A 24,071-nucleotide genomic window follows, 5' to 3' on the forward strand; every position below is an offset into this window, starting at 1 on the left:
CTCAAAGGCATGTGGAGCTGTAAGGTCCTCTAAGGGAGGACCTGGTGAGGTCCTGGTACACAACTAAAGCTGTGAAGTGGTAACTAAAGCAGGAGGAGATGCATTGCGTTTGGTTCCTTCACTTTCTGCATGTGAGAAACTGTACAATTCCTCAGCAGACATTGTCAGGATTCAGCCATTTGAGCTTTTAAGAGCCAGGGTAGAAAATCTCTGGTCATTTGAAGTTATCCTTGTTTCAAGTTAAGCACTGTTCTCAGCACACACTGCTGAGGTAGCTGCTCATCTAGAGTTGGCCTGAGGATGAAGAAAACCCAGTTTAATAAGATAAATACCTAGAAGGAGAGAAGCTCAGTTATATTATACATGCAGCGTTTCAAGCACCACTAGGTGTTGAGATTGTAGGTGTGTGAGCCTCAAAGGAAGCTGTGGGGTGAATACTGTCCTGGGAGCACTTTGGGAGTGGCTTTGGAGTTATCTTCTCCAACATGAGAATCGTGTGTCTTGCAGTGAAAGAGGTGGGTGATGAAATAAATGGGATCAGCCACCAGTGCTGATGGGCAAGTCTGATGCAATGACATCCATGCTGGGGACATTATCATGTTCACCTGGATTTGGGTCTTGAGACGGTCAAAATCTGTCAGGTTGGGTAGAGAGAAACAAATGTGGTGCACCTAGGAAAAGGGCTGGTAAAAACCTAGGTTTGAGGGCTAGTAATGCCCACTGTTGCCAAGTGTCTGCAACGCCTGACTGAAGGTAATGGGACACTGGGCTGAGAAATAGGGCACCCAACAGAAGTATTTTTAGAAGTGTTTAGTGTGAGTGTTGTTTCAAACGCAGGACCCTCTGTGTAATCAAGCAGCACAGGATTATGCATGACAGACAGACACCAGTGGAAAGGTTGCTGCAGTAAAGGGATGCATAACTGAAGGAGATGCAGTGGCCTAGTAAATTTTCAGCCTCAGAAAAGGAAAGAGATGACCAGGACAATGTTTTTGACCTATGTGGTCTCTAAATGGTTAAAGGATTGTGATGCATGACTTTGGGTACAGGATAAAAAGCAAGGCATCCTTAAGCCCACACATTTTATGACTTTAGTAAGTTTCTGTAGGAGAGCTGAAGCTGTGCTTTATTGTTTAGTCACATACCAAGTGTCTGTATCATCCTTTGTATGCAGATGAGTGTCTTGTGTGTCTCACTACTACTGACTTACCTTTTTTCGAGCAGTGACAGATTGGTTGATTTGTCATGATCTTGTGGCACAGGTCTTTTTCCTTTTGTTTCCAGTGGATGATATCCTCTCTGCTGAAGGATTCAAGTCAGTTGGCACTGATTTCACACCCCTTCTGCTGCCAAAAATGTCATGCTGTCCTGTTCCCATGCTTGTATTGTTTCCTTCCTTGTGTCAGCAGAAACCTTCATGTTCATCAGAATGAGGAACTCAATCATGAGATTAGTTAGCCTTTTTTTATTTTCCCCCCAGCAGTCTTTTTCTGTGAATTAATTCTTCAATCTGATGTGTTGTGAAGCTAAACAGATGCTTTTGCTACCACAGGGAGCTCTCAGGCTGGGTGAAAGGAAGGAACAGGGCGGGTATAAAGTGTCTGAGGGTTGGGAATTGGGCAACCACTTCATTTGGAGGCAATGCTTAAAAGTTTGTGTTGGTGGAAGTCTCTCCATCTGACTTTGTGCTTAGGTACACTGGTCTGTATCCCATTTCACTGGAACCCTGCCCTGATTTGTTCCTTTTTTCCCCGTGTGTTTTGTCTTTTCCTGTTCAGGACACCTCTCAGCTTCCTGGGAGACACCTCACAAGTGCTCACATCCTTTTGAGCCAAGTTCTATTTCCAATGTTTTGTTTAGATACATTGAAAGACTCAGGCTCACCCAAATTGTAGAAAAAGGCTTCTTTTAGTCTGGTATTTCCCCTTCAAGTACTTCATGCTAAAATTTTTCCTCTAACAACTTGGGTGTCCAATTAGGTATTAATAGTCACCCGTTGTCCACTATATATATATATATATATGTATTTTTTTTTTAATATGATGTCTGAATTGGAGAAGATAAAAAGTTGTTTTCATATCACCTCCTTTTGAGACAGCCATTTCTGAATAATGTTTCCATTTGTTTACCCTCTCTTTAAAAAGCATTCCATTACCTGGAGTGCTTCTGTAAGCCAAGGGGCAGTAGTAGTTGGTCAGATCACTTTTTCACTTCTCCCGTTCCCCTTATTGATGCTATTTTGAAGTTTTCCTAAATTACAGATGTAAATTATTCAGCCTTACATCCTTATCATCATCATCATCATTATCATCATCTGCATATGAGAATTTTATGAGAATTTTGTAGTGTGTTTGGATTCTGAGATATTTTCAGGAAGGGTGTCTGATCCTCTCCATGTCAGTTTTTGGAGTAAGGGGTTTTTTTGAGCATTCAGTACTTGACAGAGCTCAGCTTTGTTTCTCAAGCATCAAGTTGTATGCCTGAATGAAGTGCCTTTCACGAAGGCTTGTGATCCGTGACGTGTATATTGGGCCACTGTAGTGTGTGGCATGTATTGTGCCACTTGTCACAGTGGAGTGAGAGATTTACCCTGCAGTGCAGGGGAATTTGACCCAGCAGTGCCTAAGTACAATGGGTGTATGGAGAACAAAAGATGCAAGACGCTGAGGGATTTTTCCATTAACCTTAGCTGTTTGTATAGCTGTGTCCAATGAATAATTTTGTAATTAACTGTTATGAATATGTGTCTCTCAGGGTCAGCAGTGGCAGGTTTGCATTGCAGGATGTATATAAGGAGGTCTGAGGCAGCATCTGTGAGCCACATGTGTGTGCATTGGCTGTTGGGTGTTAGAAGATCCTTTGCTCCACACTAAGTACGTGTGTAGCTGACATACATGTGCATGTCAAAGTATTTTTGTGTTTCTACCAGCAAGCATACAGAGTTTTTTAAAATATTCTTCCTTAGCAGTAGTTTAATTGTTTCTGTGTAGCTTTTCAGTACAAGTGGAAAGTCAGTCAGTACATGTGAAGGAAGGACTGGGATTGGTCAACGTGCTTGAAATATTAACTAAAGGAGGAGATCTGGTAGTGCTAAATCCTGATCTTCAGTCTCCTTTTCAAAATACACAAGAAAGCTGAAATGATAGCATTTCTTTAGCTGACTGGACTGAATACTGACTTTTTGCTGTAGTTCTTTGCTCCTCTAAAATCCACAATACAGAAGGTGATTTAAAATAACATTAGTTGTGAGAGAGATACTTCAACAAAACAGGCCAATTCACAGAAGCCAAGATGCTATGGTTTTCTTCCCTATTACAGTTGTATTTAATTATTCTGAACCAGAGTGCTGAGGACATAGATGTATGACTTCACTCTTCAGGATTTTTCCCAACTTCTTCAAGAGATGCTTGAAGAGTAGATTGTTTAGGGATTTATTTTTTTCCATTGACATAAATGAACAAAAATAGATATTTTGATTGCCTTGTAAATTAATATAACTTTTTTTTTCTCATTTCATGTTTACTTGTACAATATAAGCAGACACCTCCTATTTTTATGTCCCTTAACTACTGTAAACAAAAACAAATTATTAAGTGCTAGTTCCTAACTGTTTCAAATAACTTTTGTCTACTATTACAATATTTAAGCTGACTCCAATACTCTTCCAGAAGATCACCTTGCTTTGAATTTTCCCTACAGGGAAAAGGGGTGCTGGAGTCACAGCAGCAAGGATAGAGCAGTGCCCTTGAAGATTTCCCCTCTGTTTTCTGTACTGTCTCTGAAAGAAGCTAAGCCAGAATTTAGCAAATGCTGCACCTCTTATTTAATGTTACACCAGTTGTACTTGTCCATGTATTCAGGAGAGGAAGCAGTGCTGTTGCTTATAGAGACTGTCTTCCTGTCTTTGCCTCCAACTGCATCTCACCACCACATCTTTGGACTCCTGCCAAAAAGGATGTGGTTTTTTTCCTTTTTCTGCTCTGCATTTGCACACAGATTGTACAATTTCCATTTCGTGGCAGCTGTATCATGATGAACATCCCTTCTCATGTTTTTGATAGAGTGGAGTGTGTGATGTCATCAGCTGACATGGTATCTCATGCCCAGTTCTACATAAAATGATGCAAAGCATCAGAAGTCCCTGTTAAAAGCTGGGATTGATGTTCTGAGAATTCTAAATTCTTTCTGGGTGCTGCAAGACAAGACCAAGTTCTGTAGAGGACTGACCCATCCAGATTTGGGTTATGTGGGAGCTGCTCTCCTCAGCCCACTTGGGAGGTTAAGGCACAGCATTTATGTGTACCTCTGCACAGCAGCTCTATGCAGGGTGGAGGGATGCCTAGCATTTTCCAAACTGAAAGAACAACTGTCCTGCTTCAGAGCTGACAGTCAGCAATCATAATGTATCACATAAACAAGCTGTGAGATCTTCATCCTTCGTGGGGAAGACAGTGGCTTTTGGGAGGTTGTCTTACAAGATAACTCAGTGTGGTTAAACATCTGGGCTGCTAGTGAGAGACCCAGCACAAAAGTTGAAAATAACAGAACTTGTAATAAGTATTCCTGAGCCTTGCCTTTCTTTTTCACCTTTTTTTTTTTTTTTTCCTTTTGATTAAAAGTAATGGCTTCTCAGCTTTTTGATAAAAAGTAATGGCTTTTTGGTTTCTGAGCCTATGGATTCCTAGCACCACAACTGGGTGCAGTTCCCCCCTTCTCTGTCTGAGGTATGAGTTCCTACTGAGCATTTCTGCCTCATCTTCAAAAATACTCAGAAGTCCTGGGGATGCTGGGACAGCTTCCCTTTCCCAATGCTTCCCCTTGCCAACCAGATGGTTCCAGCCTCGTTAAAGTGGGGGTTTCTCAGCCCCATGTGCTTGTCAGTTTTAAAGACTGGAGTAGCCAACATGTGCCACCCCATGTCTGCCTGTCAGGCCTCAGCTGAGTTTCCTGTGTTAGGGATAGTGATTCGTGGGGCACCTTAGACAGGCATTGATGTCTTTTGCTAAGGAGTCTTTCAAGGCTGCAGCCCTGAGCAGCCTGTTTGCTCTGGAGCAGCAGAAAGGTGTGAGCACTCACCTGAAGGGGATGTGAGGGCTGTTATTGACAGCTACAGATAATTCCAGATGCGTTCCATGTCTGTATCCACTGTCCTCTGTCATTCTGCCTCCAGTGCTGTCAAGTGATTTTGATATTTAAAGGTTGTAAAGACGCCCAGAGTACAGCAGCATGATCCAGCTACTTGTGTCCTCCTAGAGGGAGGAGGTGTGAGCACGTCTGCCCCTGCAGTTCCAGTCATGCTTTGTCAGAATGTGAGTAGACAGTATCTCTGTCAACCAAGATATTGGTTACTGATAACATAAACATTTAGGAATACAGCAGAGTGGCATTTGAAAGCACTTTGTTTTGTGGATGAATTGTGCATGTCCTAGGACTATTTCTGAACAGCCAGCCAGGTAGGCAGTTGTTTAATACTGCTGTCTTATTTAATAGTAAATCAAGATTTATGCAGGCCAGAATGATAGCACAGGCTTGTGATGGGGTGCTGCTGAATATATTCAAGTGTTTGGCCTTAAACTAAATTACTTAATTTTTGCAATGAAACTGGTCCCCAAAAACTTTGTAATCACAAAAACAAATATAAAAATAGAAATATGTATTTCTATTTTAAGAGACTATCAGGTATCACAAATACAGTTAAACAGGAGCCTTATGGGTACCTTCACAAATGTTAACTGCTGGGTTTCGTCACTACCTGGGCTTTATCTTATATAATGTTGCTAACCCTTTTTCCTTTCCTGGAGATGTATCAGACGCTTTGATCAACAGCTTCTCCCTGGTTTGGTGCAGAAACAGATAATATTTATTTGTTGGCGTTGGTAGTTCTGCTGAGATGCAAAAGATACAGTTTCATTTGTCTTGTTTAGTCAAAATAACATTTATATATAGTTTGAGTTTTAGTATAAACCACCTGTGAATAATTAACTTTCCTGCGGAGCCAATTTTGGAGCAGACATTTATAGTTACAGTGTTTTTACCATATGTAACCAGCAGCAGGTGAAATGAGGAATCTGTAGCTTTATACATGAGAGTTTTGCCATAAAAAATTTGGGGAGGAAAAACCTGCTGTCTTACTCACCGAGGGATTTCAGCACACAGCCCTGGATCAGATGTCAGCACCCTCAAGGAGAGCTGAGCAGTTTACGTGGGATTCAGTGCTGCCAGAAGGTTGGGGGAGGACTCCCTGGTGGTCAGCAGAAGCTGACATGCATGAAGTCCTAGTTCCTGTCTGGAGAGAGAGATGTCCTTCACATGGAAAGGTAGTACCTGGGTCCCCCAAAAATTCGTATCCTGAACCTCTGAAACAAGACTTTTCTGTGAATGGAGACTGTTAATACATGAATTGGAGTAAATGTAATCTGTGAGGTTTGCTTATTTATTTATATAATAATGTTAGAAATTGCTTCAAGGTGGTTAAATTTTTTTCTTACTTCAAGTCTCCGCCAATGTCAAGCATTTTTAACTCTGTTCAGTTTTGATTTCATTTGGAAACCAATTGGTAAGAAGGCATAAGCAGATTTGAGTTGGAGATCCCATAAGGTGAGCATAGATCTCTGTGGTCATCAAACATGTTACTTTCTGTCAGATCTTTTTTGCACAAACTTGATGAACTGAGTGGTTTCTGGTTGTTGTTGTTGTGCACATTGGCCCTGTGTACACCTAGTTCTGCGAAGAATTTTACAGCTGTGTTTAAGAGAAAGGGCTGGCACTCATGTGCAACGCTCTTCAAAGGATAAATGTTCACAGATACCACATTTCTGGGAGAAACAGATCGTGCATACCCCGAGGTGCTCCATGTGGGCACGGTCAGTGAAGGCTCTGCAGAAACTGTGCTGCCCAGAGTCACACCGGGGCTGCTGACATTTGTTACACCTTATGACTTTAAAATGCAACATTTCATGATGAGTGTACTTGCACGCTTCTTAAAAACTGGAGAAATAAAAAAATGTATCAAGTTCACAAATCTAAGACAAAGCAACAGTGTTTGTAATCAGTCATCACAAAATACCGGTTTTGAGTAGTAATTTTTTTTTAAAAATTACATTCCTTTTCTGGACTTTTCATATTTAGACAGATTTCTTTATTTGTCTTAAACACTTGCATATTTTAGTGTAGTAGTTATTTATTTCCAGTATTTGCCCATTCATTCACTATTCAATGTTTGTATTTCACCTATTTTTGATAAATATTGGAATTAATGTCAGAAACCCACTATGACCAATTGGAACTTTTGTTTCTTTCTTGCAGTCGTTAGGGCCGAAACTGCTCTTGGTTTTATTTTTTCATGCCTGTGATTTTTGCAGTTTTCACTTCTTAATCCCTGATCCATGTTGTTTGATAGACTGATAGACTTACTTCTATAAACCCAGGTATCTACATATGGAGTCTGCTGTCTTTAAATTCCAGAGAAATTTCGAAACTAAATTAGGTTATTTGTGCAGTGACTATTGAAGAGCTGTCAGGAATTGATCACAAGCTTGAAGGTCAGTCTGCATTTACAGTATAAACTGTGGAGTAAAAACCACAGAAGATGGTGAAAGCAAACTCTGAGGAAGTGGGGAAACATGATGGCCTTAGTATTATGTTGCCCAAATACGCTCACTGTTTACTGTCAGGTAAGTTCCTGCTGGCTTTTTCCTGACATTAAAAACAAGCTGTGTTATGTAGATGTTGAAATTATCTGTTTTGGGAAGGCATTGCATTAGCTTTGAGTCAAATATATTTGTAACCTGGCATCATAATGCCACATTTCAGCTCTGCTTTTCTATTCTTCAGCTGGACTTTCTACTGTTTTCTACACACAGACAACTGCACTGAGATCAAGTAAGAGTGTTTGGTTATAAAAATCCAGTTTGAATGAAAGGGAACATATGAGCTTTGTGCTAAATAGATGCTATTTTGGTGCTTTCAGTTAATGTGTTCTTAGTACTATTCTCTTAGTTTCTCTTAGTTAAGACAAGAGTGTCATGTCTGGTATTTGGAAATGGAGACTTGCTTTTTCAATTTCACTTACAGAGATGAAGAACTTCATAACTCTGCATTGGTTTAAAATACAGATCAAGATTTTGGGGAAAATCTTACTTGCTTAGAAAGCATTGTTTTGAGTAAAGGGAATGTTTTAAGTGGTGGCAGTCCCTGCTTCATCTTTTTTCATAAGGAATGTAAATGCATTTGCCATACGTTTAGGATTAAATGCTTTAAGGCAGCCAGGAAGTAGAAAAGATAGATTTAGTAAATTTTTTTTTTTTCCCATATCCATCTAAAAACATGGTAGGCAATTGTCTCTACCCAACACTGATTAAACTAGAATATCCTAATTTTTCTGATGGCATCTCTGTTACTATAAATTAGCTGCATAGGAAAAAATTTTGAAGGGAGATGCCCCAGATAACTGCTGTTTTACAGTGGACACAGAAAAAAACACAATTACCTAAGTTTAGGTGAACCATCCTTTTTGCCACAATTTGAGTTGTTCTTAATTTTCAAGAGAAAAACATCTTTTGAATATCTGAATTCTCACAAAATAATGAGAATGTCTTTTTGTGGAGGTAAGACAAAGAAAAGCTTAATACTTGGGGATGTTTTTCTGATCTACTTGAAGCTGCATGTGCATTACATGACATTCCTGGTTTATGATGTGCATTGTAATTCAACACTGTGCCCCCCAATAATCCACCTCAAAACAATCCAAAACAATGCTGCATGTCCCGTAAGAGGAAACGCTGGCACTGATTTTGCAGCTGGGAAGTTGAGTTACAGGTAACTCAAAACATCCCCTCCAAGGGAAAAAAAAAAGGAAGGTTACACTATCCCATTTCTGGAAAGGCAGGATGGGGAAGGAAAAAACACGGAGGGCAGAGCAGGTCTGAACTAAGTCATTGCAGGCAGAATCTGGGAGCAAGGGGTGAGCCTCATGAGCAGCACAATTGTATCCATACTTTGAAGTGATACCTCCTTCAAATTTTTGTGTGGTTTCAAATTCATGGAGCCCAGCTGTTATCACTACATCCTGTGCTGTATTGCCATGGTACTGTAGCTATCCTCTAGATGAAATTCAGTTTTTTCCAAACCCCTCTGGGCTTTGGTTTGGGAAAAAATGATAGGTATTTTGTACTGCTACCTGGTGTTTTGCCAACAGATTGCAGGTGATGTCCGCTGCTTCAGAGGCATTTAGTTCTCCAGATTTGCCATACCAGCATGTACAAATCACAGTTGCAGGCTTTCTGTGTGTTGCAGTATAAAATGATGTTGCAGGGCTGTATGGGAAGCCTCTTGCTTGACATTTTAACCAGTGCTTTCCTGCTCTGTTCCCTAGACGAGAACTCATTCAAGAAGCCCTGCTCTTTTTTAATCAGGGTGCTGTTGCCACCTCGTGGCATTGGCCAAAACCACTAGCTAATGCTCCATGACCTACATCAGTCCCTGATGTGTCCAAGTGAGATGGATGTGGGATGCACAGAGGGGAGCAGGTGGATCTGTTCTGAGAGACTTGACCTCAGTGCACCTCTCAGAAGTTTGTTACGTGGGATTTCTGATCCAAGCGCCACATTCCTTGTGTGCAGAGTCACTGGCAGTCTTTGTTCTTTCTCCTGTCCCTTTCATTTTCTAGTGGACAAAGATAGTAGCTATTGTCCGTACTGAGTCTCAGATTTTGGAAGCACACTTTAGAGTCCTCAGCTTTTAGGAAGAATTGCAGAAGCACAGCCCTGACAGACCATCTGCCTGAACAAGTAAATCATCTTAAGTATGTGCCATAATTCAGCTTTCTGTAAACAAGATATTGAGCAACAAGAGTAAGAAGTGTTGTTCAGATCTTGTTATCCATAATTTTTTTTTTTTTTTTGAAAACTGAATACTTGAAGTAGTTCCTGAAAGTCTTGCAATAACCCTTTGAAGTGGTATTCAGTTTGGCTGAGTCCCAGAGTGCAAATTCTGTTATTGTTGCTAAAGCATTCTATGGGCTGAAGTTTCCTGTAAAGTGGATAAAATTGTTGAGAAGTTAGACCTATGAAATAAACTCATTTGGAGTCCAGCAAAATTCTGATGTGTTTTGTTGGTTTGGTTTTTTTAATTGGAACTGAGAGCAATCAGTAGAAATCCAGTATTGAATTTTTAATGCAATGTGGAAATGCTGACCAGGGTTTACACATAAAGTTTGTGTGAACGTTGCTCACTAATGTAAGCTTGCTTAATAGAAGGAAAAATGAGCAAGGTTTGGATTTTCAGTGGTTATAACTAAATTAGAGATCATCCAAGACCTTCTTTTTGAGACAAATACTTTATTTTAGCTTCAATTAATTTATTTCATATTAAAAAAAAAAAAAATAGGAGACCTCCTACTTGTGGTTTAGCTATATATGTCCTGTAAATGGACACCATATGCCTATGCTGGCATGGTAAATGGAGAGGAAGAAGAGGAAGATGGTGTTGCTCTGGTAGACAGACATTCTCACTTGGACCAGTCCGAAGTGCTGTTTTCTCAAGTGTGATTTAGTTATGAAAATGTTACCATAAACCAGAGAAAGCAAGTGCTGAAAGACTTCCATAAATTATGAGTTCCTGAGTTTCTTTGGGTATTGAAACTCCAGCACTTGTTCAACAAAGTCTTAATTAATATTTTGCAAAAAAAAAAAAAAAAAAGGAACTCTTTCAAGTGTTCCTTTCTGGCTTCAGTCTAAGCTTTATGCAAATAATAAACTGATTTAAAGCCAATTTGGAACAAGCAGAAATCAATATGGTTATTTGAAGGAATACCATATAATTAGGTACATCTGGCTTGTGAATGTAAACTACAGCTAAACTCAATTTTAAAGAGCAAACCCTGCTTAGGTTTAATAACCATTAAAATCTCCCTTTTAATCTCTTAATTGAATTTGTACTAAAAGGAGATTATTCATATAGGTATTTTATAAAGTTTTTTTTAATTGAAATTTTTTTTCTAGATATGATCTCCATTTGATATGCAAGTGGTGTTTTGACTGTTTGCATGATTAATGTCTTTGATGTCTTGGAGAAAAAGGGCATAGTTTGATTGTTACACATTAGCAAAACACTTGGATTGTGTGCTTGGGACTGGAACACAGCCCTCCCAAACTGAGACACATGTGTTTTCCCACATGTTCTCCACTTTTATATGAACAGAAACTTTACTTTTTTAAAAAATAATTTTCAGTTTCATACACTCTGGTAGCACCATTTAAAATGTACTGTATTTAACACTAGTTCAGGCACCTTGTTTTTGAGCTCTTTTTGAGTTTTGCCTATATGATACTACATTTTCTGTTTGTAATTAAAATACCCTTTTCAATAAAAATTGCTTTAGCACAGTGTTTTGATGCACAGGCAATCCGCCTCTGTCGTGCTGAGGGCAGATCTGGTGCAATGTCCCTTCTCATGGCCTGTGGTGGTGCTGCCAGCAGGTTCTGTGTAGCACACTGACCCCCTCTACTTGTTAGGGGAAACTGTGACATTATGATTTCTGTTTTCAGCTCAGGGATTTTGTCAAATCTGTGGTTTTGGTGCTCTGCCCCTCAGGTTTCTTAGGCCTTGCTTTTATTTTTGCAAAGGCTGCAACTTCGTATGGTAACAAAAATATCTGATAAGAATTATATCATAAACTACTGCTGGGAAGCTTATTTTCCTGTGTGACCAAACTACAGAACTAGCTCTGATCTGCTGTACTCTTCGCAGACCAGAGAATTGCATTTTCCTACCTCTGTTCAGGCAGACCACAGTCTCATTTTCTTCATTGCTGCTCTTTGCTTGGCACAGCACTGTTGGCAGGATCAGTTTGTGTGTAGTCCTGTTACAGGACCTTAAAAAAGTGAAAATAGCGAGTGAAATGTTTGCTATTTGAAGAGATAGTGCTATAAGCCAGTGTCAGTACACGCTGCATGATTTGGTGCAAGGCTCTCAAAACCAGCATTTTTGACTTCCACCACAACCTGTATGAATTCCCAAACCACCAGCAACTGTCACTGGTTACCTCCTTGTGGCAGCAGCTCTCTGGCCATGGAGAGAAACACAGCTTTCCCAAGCATCATTCTGGGAAAGGCTGTAAGAAGACCAGAGGAAAGAAGAAACAATTCTTATCTTAACTTGCTACACCTGGTATTGTGACCATGTGAAATGTGTTACAGAAATTTATTTTCCAAAGGGTGGCTTCTTAATTAGCCAATGGTGATAGTATTTTAAGTAAAGAACCAATTAAGTCCACCTGTAGCAAACTAGGACATAAAAAAACAATAAGTTTCTTAATAAAAGAAATTAATCAACCTTCTATAAATACATAGAGTCTATACCAATTATTACCCCAGCTGGGGGCTCATTACCCTGACACCTCTCCTTAGTGGATAGCTCTGCTGGTTTTGGCTGTGACAGAGCTAATTTTCTTCACAGTACCTAGTATGGGACTGTGTTTTGGATTTCTGCTGGAAACAGCCTTAATACAGGGGTGTTTTCCTTACTGCTGCACAGAGCCAAGGCCTCTTCACTCCTCACCCCACCCCACCAGCAAGTGGTTTGGGGCTGAACAAGAAGCTGGGAGGAGACACAGCTGGACAACGGGCCCAAACTGACCACAGGGACTTTCCAGACCATAGGGTGCCATGCTCAGCATATAAAGCTGGGGGAAGAGGAAGAGAGGGACATTCAGAGTGGTAACATTTGCCTTCTCAAGTCGCTGTTACCTGTGATGGAGGCCAGCTGTCTTGGAGAGGGCTGAACACCTCCCTGCCCAAGGGAAGTGGGGAATTGTTCTGCTTTGCTTGTGGGTGCAGCTTTTGCTTTGCCTGGTAAATTGTCTGTATCTCAACCCATGAGTTTTCTCCCTTTTGGCCTTCCAATTCTCTCCCCTGCCCCCGAGTAGGAGTGCACAAGGGGCCCTGTGGGGATCTATTCCCAGCTGGGGCTGAGCCATGACAATAACAACCAAGCCATTGAATGTTATTTGATACCTTTGCTCTTCAGAAATTGTGTTTTGCTTTCTTATGCACTGAAAACTTGTCTTCACTAACTGCTGACTTCTGGATAAGTTAGCCACTCTCAGTGCACGACATCCATGTGATTACAATAAAACCTCTTGTTATTAGTGAGTTTTGGCAACATGATATGTGCGGACAAGAAATCAGAATTACGTCGGAATTCACGTCGCAGAAGACACGGTGTTGCTTTGTGTGTGAATTTTCAGGCTGATTTTGACAAGAAAAAAGATATGCCAGTGAAACCCTTTCTGAGCTGAGAGCAGTCTTGTACCCTGGCAATGTGCTGTTGTGTAACAAGTAACAAACATCGTGAGGTTGGATAGTGGGGATCAGTCTGAGCCACCATCCCATCAGGCCCGTGCTGAGAGTGTGCTGTGACTGATAATCCAACAATTAATAGGAGATGCAGCTAAAGTTTATGAAGAAAGCTTCATTTGGAGGCTAAGTGAAGGAGATTCCTCACCTCTTAACCACAGGAGCTTTTGAGTGTATCTTCACAATAACTTCAAAACAACTCTTGTCACTATTTGGAAACCTAAAATATCAGCTTGTTTGTGTCAAGGACAGCAGTTTGAAAGATGCACATGGCATGCTGTCTTGACAGTTTGCCAGGTGGTTGCTATCAGGTTGTCTTCCTGCCAGCTCTCAATATTTATAGATGGAGCCATGGGTATTGCAGAGATGGAACTTCCAAATGTTGTGTCAAAGTTATGTTCAAGATAAAGCAGGTACAACTTTATGGAGCCTTTTGTGCATGTATCTTCCTGCCCTCTCTCCAAACATTTTCTGTCAGGGAGAGGAGCTGGGGTGAGGACTGTCTATTAGGGAAGTTTAACTGCATCCATATGGAATCCAGGATCTGTCCCCCACATGCTGCTTTTTCCTGTCCCTCACTTGGTAAGCTTGTTGTGAATTCCTTTGTCACCCCACACTGCTTCTCATTCGGCTGGTTCATTATCAAAAGGAGCTCTTCAGACACACTTTTGTACCTCTTACTCTGTGGTGAAGCCCTGGATTTTGCTCACTCTGAAGGGCCACACCACCAGAGTTGTGTGGGTTCATTCGGCACCAGATTTGTCACAGTTTGCTTTTGCCATTTGGAAATGAAAGGATGGACAGACCTCAGTACACCAGCAGCAGGTGGAGAATGGATGTTTCAATGGGAAGGTCTAGAAAAAGGAAAGGAGGGCAGCGTGGGGTGGGGAGAAGAATAGAATTAAATGCTGGATGCCAAGCACGGTGCAAATGCTGCAAATGCCATTGAGCCACCCCCCGTAAAACTATCAGGTGACAAGGACATGTTTTTATAATTTGTTCATTTATAGTTGTTAACGTCTATAATTTATTAACCACATGGCAGAAGCACAGGCTAGGGTATCATTCCTGGGTTTCCCCAACAGGTGGGGGTATTGTATGTGTTTCAGCAAGTGCTGAAACCAGACCATCTGCCTTGGTCGGAAGTCTGCTGGGCAGAGGGGAAGTAATGAGATAAGGGAATAACGAGCAGCAACGATCAGACCAAACCCAGGAGCATACATATTTTTCAGATCTGGATTATAGTTCAACCTGTTAATCTTTTATTTATTTCGTTTTTCTTTCAGTGGGCTGAATTTTCTTAAGATAAAAACTACCTGATAGCATATGTGCATGTAGAAAAATTGGTTTAAAATTCTGCATCATATGTAACTGAGATGTTAGAGCTGTGCTGTTGCATGGAAACACTGACTACTGCTGAAAACAGTATTTTTGACATTTTTCATAAGCTAAGCACTGTCTAGGTTATCTTGATGTATGTTTGGTTTATGGTAGAAGATAAAACAGTAGTAAAGTCTGGCTACAGCAAAAGATAGCCTATTGTACCTAGTATTCTTATTTACAGTGCTATTAAAATCACACAGCTAATCAAGATAATTTTTTTTATTCAACTCCAAAACACTTAAATTGTGTAAGAGTTGGAATTTGGTTTTGCTGTGCTCACACCTCACAGACATTGCATACTGCACATTCTTTTGCAATAGTAGAAGTGATACAGCTACAGATGATGTTGCTTTACCTCTGTGTTAGGAAATAACTTTAAAATAACTTCTTGGTTTGCCTGGTTTGCTTGGTCTGCTTGCAACTGCTTAAGTGCATAGCTGAAAGCAGAACAACTTAGATAAAGTGGGCATAATACAATTCTTCATTTCAGCAAGAAAGCTGAAGCTTCACTTTTTTTTTTCCCTGTGCCTGTTCCACTCTCTCCACCCTCTCCCCATGCCCCATCCCGCGCACGCGATGTCTGCGTGCAGCTCTGTGCCCCTGTGAGCCATCAGCAGCAGGCACAGGCTGCAGGTCAGCGCTGCCCCCTTGGGCACTGAGAGCTTGGCAGGTGGGCTTCTGCATCCTGGGAGAGGAGAGGGACAGTGCTGGAGGAGACAGCAGGTCCTGCTTTTGTGCTGCAAGACCTCCGTGCTCTGAGAGCTCACCCACCAGTCTGAACTAATAGAAAAGTGCTAGAAAACAAAAATATTTCCTGTTTTGTAAATCTGTGCTTCTTGAAGCTCAGTGCAATTATGATCTGCCTGCCTGAGGAAAAGATTCCTCAGGAGTGGTACTGGAAGGAACGCAGGAAAGGAGCAAAGGAGCAAGGCAAGGGCACGCCTCTGTGCTGTCTTTGCCTGTTACTCAAGCAGTAACTTCTATAAAAAGGTCTTTCAGGGAAAATCTGCAAGTATTTAAGGCATGACTTGCAGAAGCAGTTGTTACAGTTAATTTCCTAATGATATCTCAGCATGGCTTCCAGACTTGAATTTAACAAATTTCCTCTTATTTCTATGAGGAAAATACCAACATTATTTGTACGTTTTTTTCCCTGAGATACTGCGTTAGCATCTCTTTGCCCTTATGAGAGGTCAGCATGTTTGGAGATTCCAAACATGTATGCAGACCAGACCTGATACCCTTTTTTCTGCTTGGAAGATCTTAGACTTACATATAACAATCTTACATCTTGTTCCCTCTCTGAACATTAGTTTGAGAAAAAGTCAAAACTCTTGAGAATTGGTGTAATGCATTATAGTGTGGCACATACTTTCCCAGTACATCTTGAAAATTTGTACATTAAAAAAATTAATATGTGTGAGTGATTCAGGATAGTACCCAAGGTTCTCCTTATCCTGTTTGAAAACTTGCATCATATATCCATAATCCACACACATGAAGACCCTCAGAAGCTGAAAATCTGTTAACCCAAACTTCTAGGGTTAGAAACAGGTACAACAGCTTACTGCGGCTAGAAGGAGAAATGGCAAAAGGTTTCCTTGTATTTTTCCTCCAGGAATTCTGGCCTGCCCTCTGTGACATTATCAGTCCAAATGTGTGGTGGGTTTTAAGCTCTTCATTGTAGGAAGCTACTTTTGTTTTCCGTAAGAGAATCTGACCTACAAAATTTTGTGTCTACTGATTCTGTTTTTATAGTTTCTGCCATTCTTTGTTTTGCCCCTCCTATTCCATGTATCCCATGCAGTGTTTACTTGTACACCTTTTCCTTTTCCTCACAATAGGGAGTGTGGTGGGAAATCCAGATCTCCTCAGCTGCTATCAGGGTCTGTCACGTGGCTTCAAATAATTCAGTAAGTTACAGTCAGTAAAAGAGACATAACTGGCTTAGGGAAAAGGACTGGTGGCTATCATCTCTGTCAGGGAATTGTAGTTGGGCACAGATCTTATTTTTTTATTGTTTAAAGGTTTGCAATCCATTGGACGTGACATTCTGGAAGAGCAGAAGATATTCACCAGACAACTTTTTTTTCTATGAAACAAAATATTATAGTCTTTTCTGACATTTCAGAGTCTTCTTGACAGCAATTTTAGCACTTTTTTTAAAAAAAAATTTTAGCTGCTAAGATGCCTATTATTTCTGTTATGCACTTACAAAATTCATCATTGTATTTGCAACTTCTGTAACTGGACAATGGTGGACTGGAAAATGGACAAATCCTTGTGTAAAAGAGCTGTCTCAGCATGGATTGTGACACAACACAAGCAGGGTTTTGAGCTGGACGAGGGATGTGCTGACGCAGACCCATCCCTTCACAATTCCCCATGTACTACTGTAGTTAGCCAGGGCCTGGCTCTAGTCTGATCTTGCTGTGGTGACCCTCCCTTAGGGTTTAGCAGAAGTCAGGACAATTTACAGATAATGAGCTAAAAGCCAAGCCAAAACAAAACTAGCTTATTTTTTTTTTTTTTGGAAAGCAAAACCAAAAGTTGGTTTTTTTTCAGCAGAGAAGGGTGGAAAGGACCATACTCCCCATGTCTCACACAGCTTTGAAGCTTTTAGCCACTGAAGTATGTCAGCCCATTTTTGTTTTGGTGTTGCACACAGATGATTTCATTTTCTGAAATGGGAATTCTGGCCTTCCCTTCACAACAGTGTCTGTCCAAATGTGTGGTGAGTTTTAGCCCTTCATTGTCGGAAAGTACTTTTCTGTAAGAGAATCTGTCCTATGAAATTTAGCTGCCCTTGCTAATTATGTTTTTGGAATTTTTTTTACTGGTTTTTTTGGTCATTCCTATTTCAAATCACGTGCACAGTTTACAATTAAAGAGGGTTTTTTGGGGGATTTCCAGGCTTTTTACTCACTATGGGACCCAGATCAGTCTGCATGCTTTGATAAATGTCACTTCCCTGTAGATGTAGTGTCATCTGTTACCCGGGCTCTAGTGTTTTTCACAGACTTTGCTTAATTTTAGCTTGCCTCATTCCATTACTTTTGCTGTCTTGCTAAGGACGATAATTAAAGTTGATTGGGTGCAGACTCTGAAAAAGGGGATGATGTCCCATTATTGAATGCCAACAGAGTTCCTGCTTAACCCAAGAGCACAAAATTACATACCTAACTAGTCTTTGGCCAGGTTGGAGTCTTTTCAGCCAGTACATGTACTTTTAAGAAGCCTAACAACCAAAATGAAAGAAAAACCAGTTTCTCGAGTCTGAATTGAGACCCCGTATGCAGGAGTAACAGGACTGTGTGAGGAGATGTGATTTTGATTTTGTACAGAAGAAACTAAATAAAATCACTGTGTTTTTGTTATCTATCCAGTGAGGTATAGAGCTTCTGAGAGATTTGAGGAATCCTGATTTGCAGAACTTGCTGACATTTAATCACAGGTCTCACTATCTCTCTGTGTCTGTCTGTCATCTAAAATAACAAAAGGCATCCATCTAATATGTAAATCTGATAATTCAGGGATCTTGATGCTGGCTTATATTCCTATTTCTCTACAACACTTCCTGTGATTAAAGGACCCCAGAGGCTATTGCAGTTCCTCTGGACTAACCTTATGTTTCTTCCTGTTCCCTGTCTCTTTTGTGTGAAGTTTTTTGATTGGTTCTAATCTCCTAATTACCATTAGCAAGTACTTTAATTCTTTTTTCTTTTTGTTTATCTTGAAAATGTGGCTTCTTTAGCTTCTCCAGTGATGTAGTTAGGGTAATATTCAATTTCATTCTCTGTGCTTTCAAGGATGCAGCGCTGTACCCCACAGGAGATGATAAGGCCTGCAGAAGAGAGCTAGCTTCTTAAGGAATACCTTTAAGGAACCCATGGAATTATGTGTATTGCAAAACAAGAAATTGGCAGGGTCACCAAAAGCCTTTAAATAAAAGGCAATCTCTCTTTCCTTGGTATGGGAGGAGTACATGGCAAAGGACAGTCCTTATAAAATAACTGCAAATAGGAAAAAAGTGCTAACATTCTGAAGTATTATTTACCCCAGTCCGCAGAGCAGCTTTGCTGTAGGTAAAGGATTCATGCTGTATCTGTTATTTACGAGGCCATCCTACCTACATCGGGGCTTCCCAGCGTTGTGAATGTTAAAGCCTTAACGAGTACAAGGGAATGTTACAATGTGAACAGTTTATTTATTTTTTTTTTTTCCTTCTCTGCCTCAGTGCAGAGCAGCTAACAGCTTGGGCTCTTTCTGACTTCACCGTGAAATACAAATACAAATTACTTCTCCTTGACTCCAGTAAGACATTTGCGAACTGTTAATAGCTGTTAATGATGTTACCTCCGGGAGACCCGGAGAGCCCTTCAGGCCCACACATTTAACCCCGTGAGACTGAGAGGTAGGTGGGAATTTGATTGCGTGTTGGAGCTGGCAGCGCCTTCACTTGAGGGACCGCACCTCTCCCTTTGTCAGAGCAGTCGTGTTTCCAGCGAGATTTCTGTCCTGTTCACTGGGCTAAAAATCCATTAAATGAGTAAGCAGGGATAGATGGTTCCCTAGGACAATGATTTTACGGGAGTCTGTGGTAACTGAGAAGAGGCTTCCAAGTAATTCCCCCTGATTTTGCACGGAAGGCGTGTGTGAGGCATTGCAAACTGGGAGATAGCTGCTAAAGACCCCGATCTCTTGCTGTCAAACTGTATCGGGTAGTAGTCAGAAACATTTCCCGGGATGTGTGAGGGGTAACTGCAGCGCAAAGAATCCAGATAGTTTTTCCTAGAATGTAAGGTGAACTTCTAGTCTCAGGGTAGATGGCACCATGCACCGAGCATGACTGAAAGAAAATTATTTTGCTTAAACTACCTGGAAGAAGGCAGCTACTTCTCATCTTTAAGCACCTATTAAGTCATCCCGTATTACTCAGTGTAATTACGGAGGCTGCAGAAGGAATTCCAGATAGCAAACAGTGTTGAAATGTACAATTTAGGCTTAAAAACAAAACGATTTAAAATAGATTTCCCTGCGAGTTAAGGGAGCCCCAGTGTGATTGTCAGTCACCGCAATCAGTCGCTGCTCTGCACTCAGGGCTTTTTTGGCCTCTCCTGCTTGCTTTCTCATACCACGTTGGCAAGCTGCAACAAGTGAAAACTCCACCCTTCCTACAGACTGGGGAGAATAAGATTCATAAACGGCAACAGCTGGCGAGTAAAATCGGGGTTTCTCTGAAGGTGCTGTTTTTTCAGGCAGTCACTGTGTGCCGCTGAGAAAGGGGCGGGATCCTTTTCAAGTAGGTTAGTTGTGATTTGCTGAATTCGTAGACTTTTCCCCTCAAAACCCCAGCCCTCTCTCTCTCTCTCTCTCCTCTCTCTCGCTCTCTTTTTTTTTTTTTTTTTTTCCTCCTTCTGAGAGAGAGAGAAAGGGAGAGGGAGAGAAGTTGACTTGCGGCTGCATCTCAGCGCGCACGTCAGCGTTGATCTGGTTCCCAGAGCCTCGCCTGGCACCATGAGTTCGGAAGCCGATGAGCCCAAGGAAGGTACGGTCCTAAACTATTTGTTTTCGCAGGAGAGGAAACAGGCACGCTGCTCCTCTCAGCATGGAGGAGAGTTTCTGCTCTCTTCAGCTTTCAGAGGGGAGGGGAAAAGGCCTTTGCAACGAAGTGTTGGAAGTCCTGGCGATTTTGCAGGATATGAAGTGACCGAAGCGTTGGTACCCAGGGGTATTTGACCGTCTCGGCAGTGGTAATTTACTCGCACGTGCCGTACAGATAAGTGGAAGAAACAGTGTTTCAAAACACACTGCGAGTCAAATGTCGAAAGAGGAAGATTTCTTTAATTTGGAAGCGCTGTATTTTTCAGCAAAAGGGGAAGTTGCGTGGGGAGAAGTGAAAGGTCATTATTTTGGGAGTAGGGTTGATGCCACTTACTTCCCTGCGGATGGGTGTTCGTGTGTGTGCGTGTGTGCGTGTTAAAACAGAGGAGAGTGCCAGAGCTACGGCGTGCTGCTGCTTCTGGGCTGGAACGCGTGGAGGGGCTGGAAGTGCTCCAACAAAAATTCAATTATTCCCTGGTGTTGATCGGGAGGGGGGGATGTGAGAGGGATTCGGACAGTGGGGGGCAAGCGGGGGAGGAGGAGGAGGGCAATTTCCTGAAAGTGCCCTAAATACAAAAGAGCATTTATAGAGATGAGGGAACAGGGCAGCGGTGGGGTTGTATGCTGGATTTCTTAGAATAGAATTGATATTTCATGGTTACACAAAGTCCTTAGGGGGACTCAAGCATACAGAGATCCAGTATGGCTGAGAAAAACAACTTTAAAAGCCCCAACAGAAAAGCAACCATTAGGCGACCTAAGCATTTTGTACTTGGTGAAAACGAGAACTTTTCAGAATGTTTCAGGTGGTTTTCCCCTCACAGTCTGTGCAACTTCCTTCACTTGAATATAACATTACCAGGGGCATCTGTTTACTTGCTTAAAAGAGGACTTTGTTGATTTGCAAAAAAGTCTCCTTGCACGGAATCAGAATTAATGCTAATAATGCTGGTAGAACATGGTAAGTAATAGAGCCCAACAGCCTCTGTTTTGATAAGAATAATCCCTATGTTTTTTTTTTTTTTTCTTGTCATATGAACAGCTGAACCAAAACACAGCTTGTCTTTTTTTTTTTTTTTTCCTTCTTTTTTTCCGAGAAGATTCTGTAGGACGGATTTATTGAAAAGCAGAACTGTAAAAATTATTTCTCTATAGAAACTTTGAAAAAGAGAATATGTGAACATTCTCCCTCAGTTTTACAGCAGGAGAGATCTGTTTGCATGCTATAGCAGGAAAGATCCTCTATACAGTAAGCTCCAGACAGTTTTACAAACTGGCTATATTTGAAATGTAAATTTTATTGTTTGAAGAAATGTCTTACCTTCTTAGATGACTCTGATTCTTAAAATCAAATAGGTCTGCCTTTCTGTACATTTCTTCATAAACAATTTGAGGTGCCAGGATTTTCATGCTGACAAAAACCATTTGAAGCAGGTGTCTGAGACAGAAAAAAAAAAAAAAAAAAGTAGCTTTTTGATTAGTTATTTTTAACTTGGGGAGTATTTGGGTTTTGCTGTTCTTTGTTCTTAATGTGTTAGAATGGAAAATGAAACAGTAACCATTGTGGGAAGATGAGATGCAGATGTCACTGAGAAGGTTTTTCAGTCAGTCTGTAAATGTATCCCTGGTAATATATTCACATCTTTAAGAGAACAATTTAGAAAATGCATGAGAAAAGTGTGCATGTGAATAAAAACTGGGATTAACAGGTAAAAATGTAGAATTGCAGCTGTCACACTAATTTGCCTAGACTGATTGAACATTTATGGAAACATAAAATACTGAAAAATGCAGTCAAATACCTGTGTATTGGTAGTGATCCAGTGCACGTAGCATAAAATAGTCTTTCAACAAGCTCTGTTTCATGAAGAAACTTTGTTTTTTTGCATAATGAAAATGGATGCTCCACAAATTCAAACTGAACGTGTGCCTCAGTCTTTTGACACTGAGGATATACAGTTTTTAAGTAGTTTTCCAAAGGGGAGGTTGTTGATTCTTCCTTTAGGTGAAAGAATAAATGCCACTCTAAAAGAGAAATTCTGATTTACCCACAAACTATATGGAATCCAGGGAATCAGGAGGTAACTCCTGATTATGGAAGGAGGAGAAGACAGTTACAGAAGAGGTACTTTACCAGATCCTGTGCATTTCAAGGCCAAAACTAGTGATGAAGGGTATAGTGGCTAATCTGCTACAAGCTAAAAAGTGAAAGGAGGTGAAGGCTACCTGAGAAATGTTGGTTTCATGAATAAGCATAGGCAGATTTTTTTTTTTTTTCCTTAAAGCAGAGGTTCTCAAATGGCCAGGAGCTAGTAAAGGGGTCTGAGGAGTTCTGAAGTTCAGTTGCAGCTTCCAGGTGTGACTCCCATGTGTTGGAAGATCAGCCTCAGTGAAGAGGAGAGTTGAGGGTGCAGTAATAGCATTGAACCTTGTGTGCTTTGCCAGTGATCTGATGCTGAAGTGAGCAATAGTTCACTTTCAGCTGCTTTATACATGGGAATTACAGTAATTGGAGAACACTGGGATGTCTATAAAAGTAGGCTTAGTTTGGATTATTTTAAAATAATCTATGTAACAAGATCCAAGATTGTAGGCTTTACTACTGTAAAAATGAACTATATCCAATGAAACCCAAAATCAAGGTCAATTTTAAATGGCTAACTCCTAAAGATTTTCTTTTTGTAATTAATCAAATAAAGGTAGAGCATTTGACTTCAAGTAAAATCTAATTTTTTTAACAGGAACAGAGACTAAAAAGACATTGCTAGAAGACAGGCATTACCCCAGTATGTATTACACTAATTGCTGGATATAGGGTGTGCAGCAGTGTATGTGGGGTTTTCAGCTTCTGCCTTTGATGTCTTCGTGGTCCATATTAGAATGGTAACATGAAACAGGTTTTTTTTCCTCCTGCCACGCTGCTCAGTAACTTCAGAACAATCTTTGTATTCGTCTGTATCCCACAGTGCTGTGGTAAATATGTGCATGTGTCTTTATGGCATCAATCTGTAATGCATTTACAGATTCCAACAACTGTCATGATATAAATAACCCTGTCACATTTTCTTGTTTTCGTTGCTTTCACCCCAGATGAAACAAACATTGTGTGTTAAAGTCCATGAGAAGAATATAGCATTTAACTTCATGGCATGATTTCAGTCTGGTGTTGATTGGTGGCATGTCACCTACCACAGAAGGTACCAAATGGTTTCAGGCTTTGATTTGACTGAATTCATTTTTGAGATCTGAAGGAGATGTTATTGGTGCTGTTGTGTTAAAACTATGTATCATGAGTGCACATTTTTAAAATACATGGCAACAACACTCAAGATTATTGTCATGTGAAGCTCCAGAGAACTTCAACCTCATGCTACAGGTTTTATGCAGTATATTTTAAAAATAACAGGGGAGAAGTCAAATCTCTCAAAGGAAAAGTGAAATAATAACAGATATCAGAGTGAATGTAATACAAAGCCTGTAAAACAAACTCAGACACAAGTGAGAGGCTGCATTGCACCTTTTTCAAACTGAGTTTTGAATACCACATTTCAGGAGAGAGAGAGATCAGAGCATTCCTACAAGTGCTTGGAGATTTTTTTAGACATGATTAGCATTTTTTTAATTCAGATGAGATTGCTGAAGAATGAGCTCACCTGTTTTGTTCCTTTTAGAGCTCAGAACAACACAGGGGTTATAAAATCACAGAGCAGTCACTGTTTCAAGAAGTTG

General features: G+C 40.7%; 1 protein-coding gene across 5 annotated transcripts in view; it reads left to right on the forward strand.

Annotated features, from left to right (window-relative positions):
* TNFAIP8 (TNF alpha induced protein 8) overlaps window positions 1-24,071 on the forward strand; it is a 55,820-nt gene that overhangs the window by 16,063 nt on the left and 15,686 nt on the right. Inside the window, exons 1-2 of one of the 5 annotated variants that reach the window (XM_059873820.1) lie at window positions 19,898-20,044; window positions 20,240-20,286. The exons of 1 other annotated variant lie outside the window; for it this stretch is intronic. In XM_059873820.1, the coding sequence (XP_059729803.1) occupies window positions 20,256-20,286 (31 nt within the window). In that variant the 5' untranslated portion in view covers window positions 19,898-20,044; window positions 20,240-20,255. Of the gene's footprint in view, window positions 1-19,896; window positions 20,045-20,209; window positions 20,287-21,182; window positions 21,304-24,071 lie in introns of those variants that run through there. 3 more of the 5 variants (XM_059873818.1, XM_059873824.1, XM_059873821.1) reach the window with 3 other exon arrangements.

This window comes from Haemorhous mexicanus, chromosome Z, assembly GCF_027477595.1.
Source record: "Haemorhous mexicanus isolate bHaeMex1 chromosome Z, bHaeMex1.pri, whole genome shotgun sequence".
Lineage (NCBI taxonomy): Eukaryota > Metazoa > Chordata > Aves > Passeriformes > Fringillidae > Haemorhous > Haemorhous mexicanus.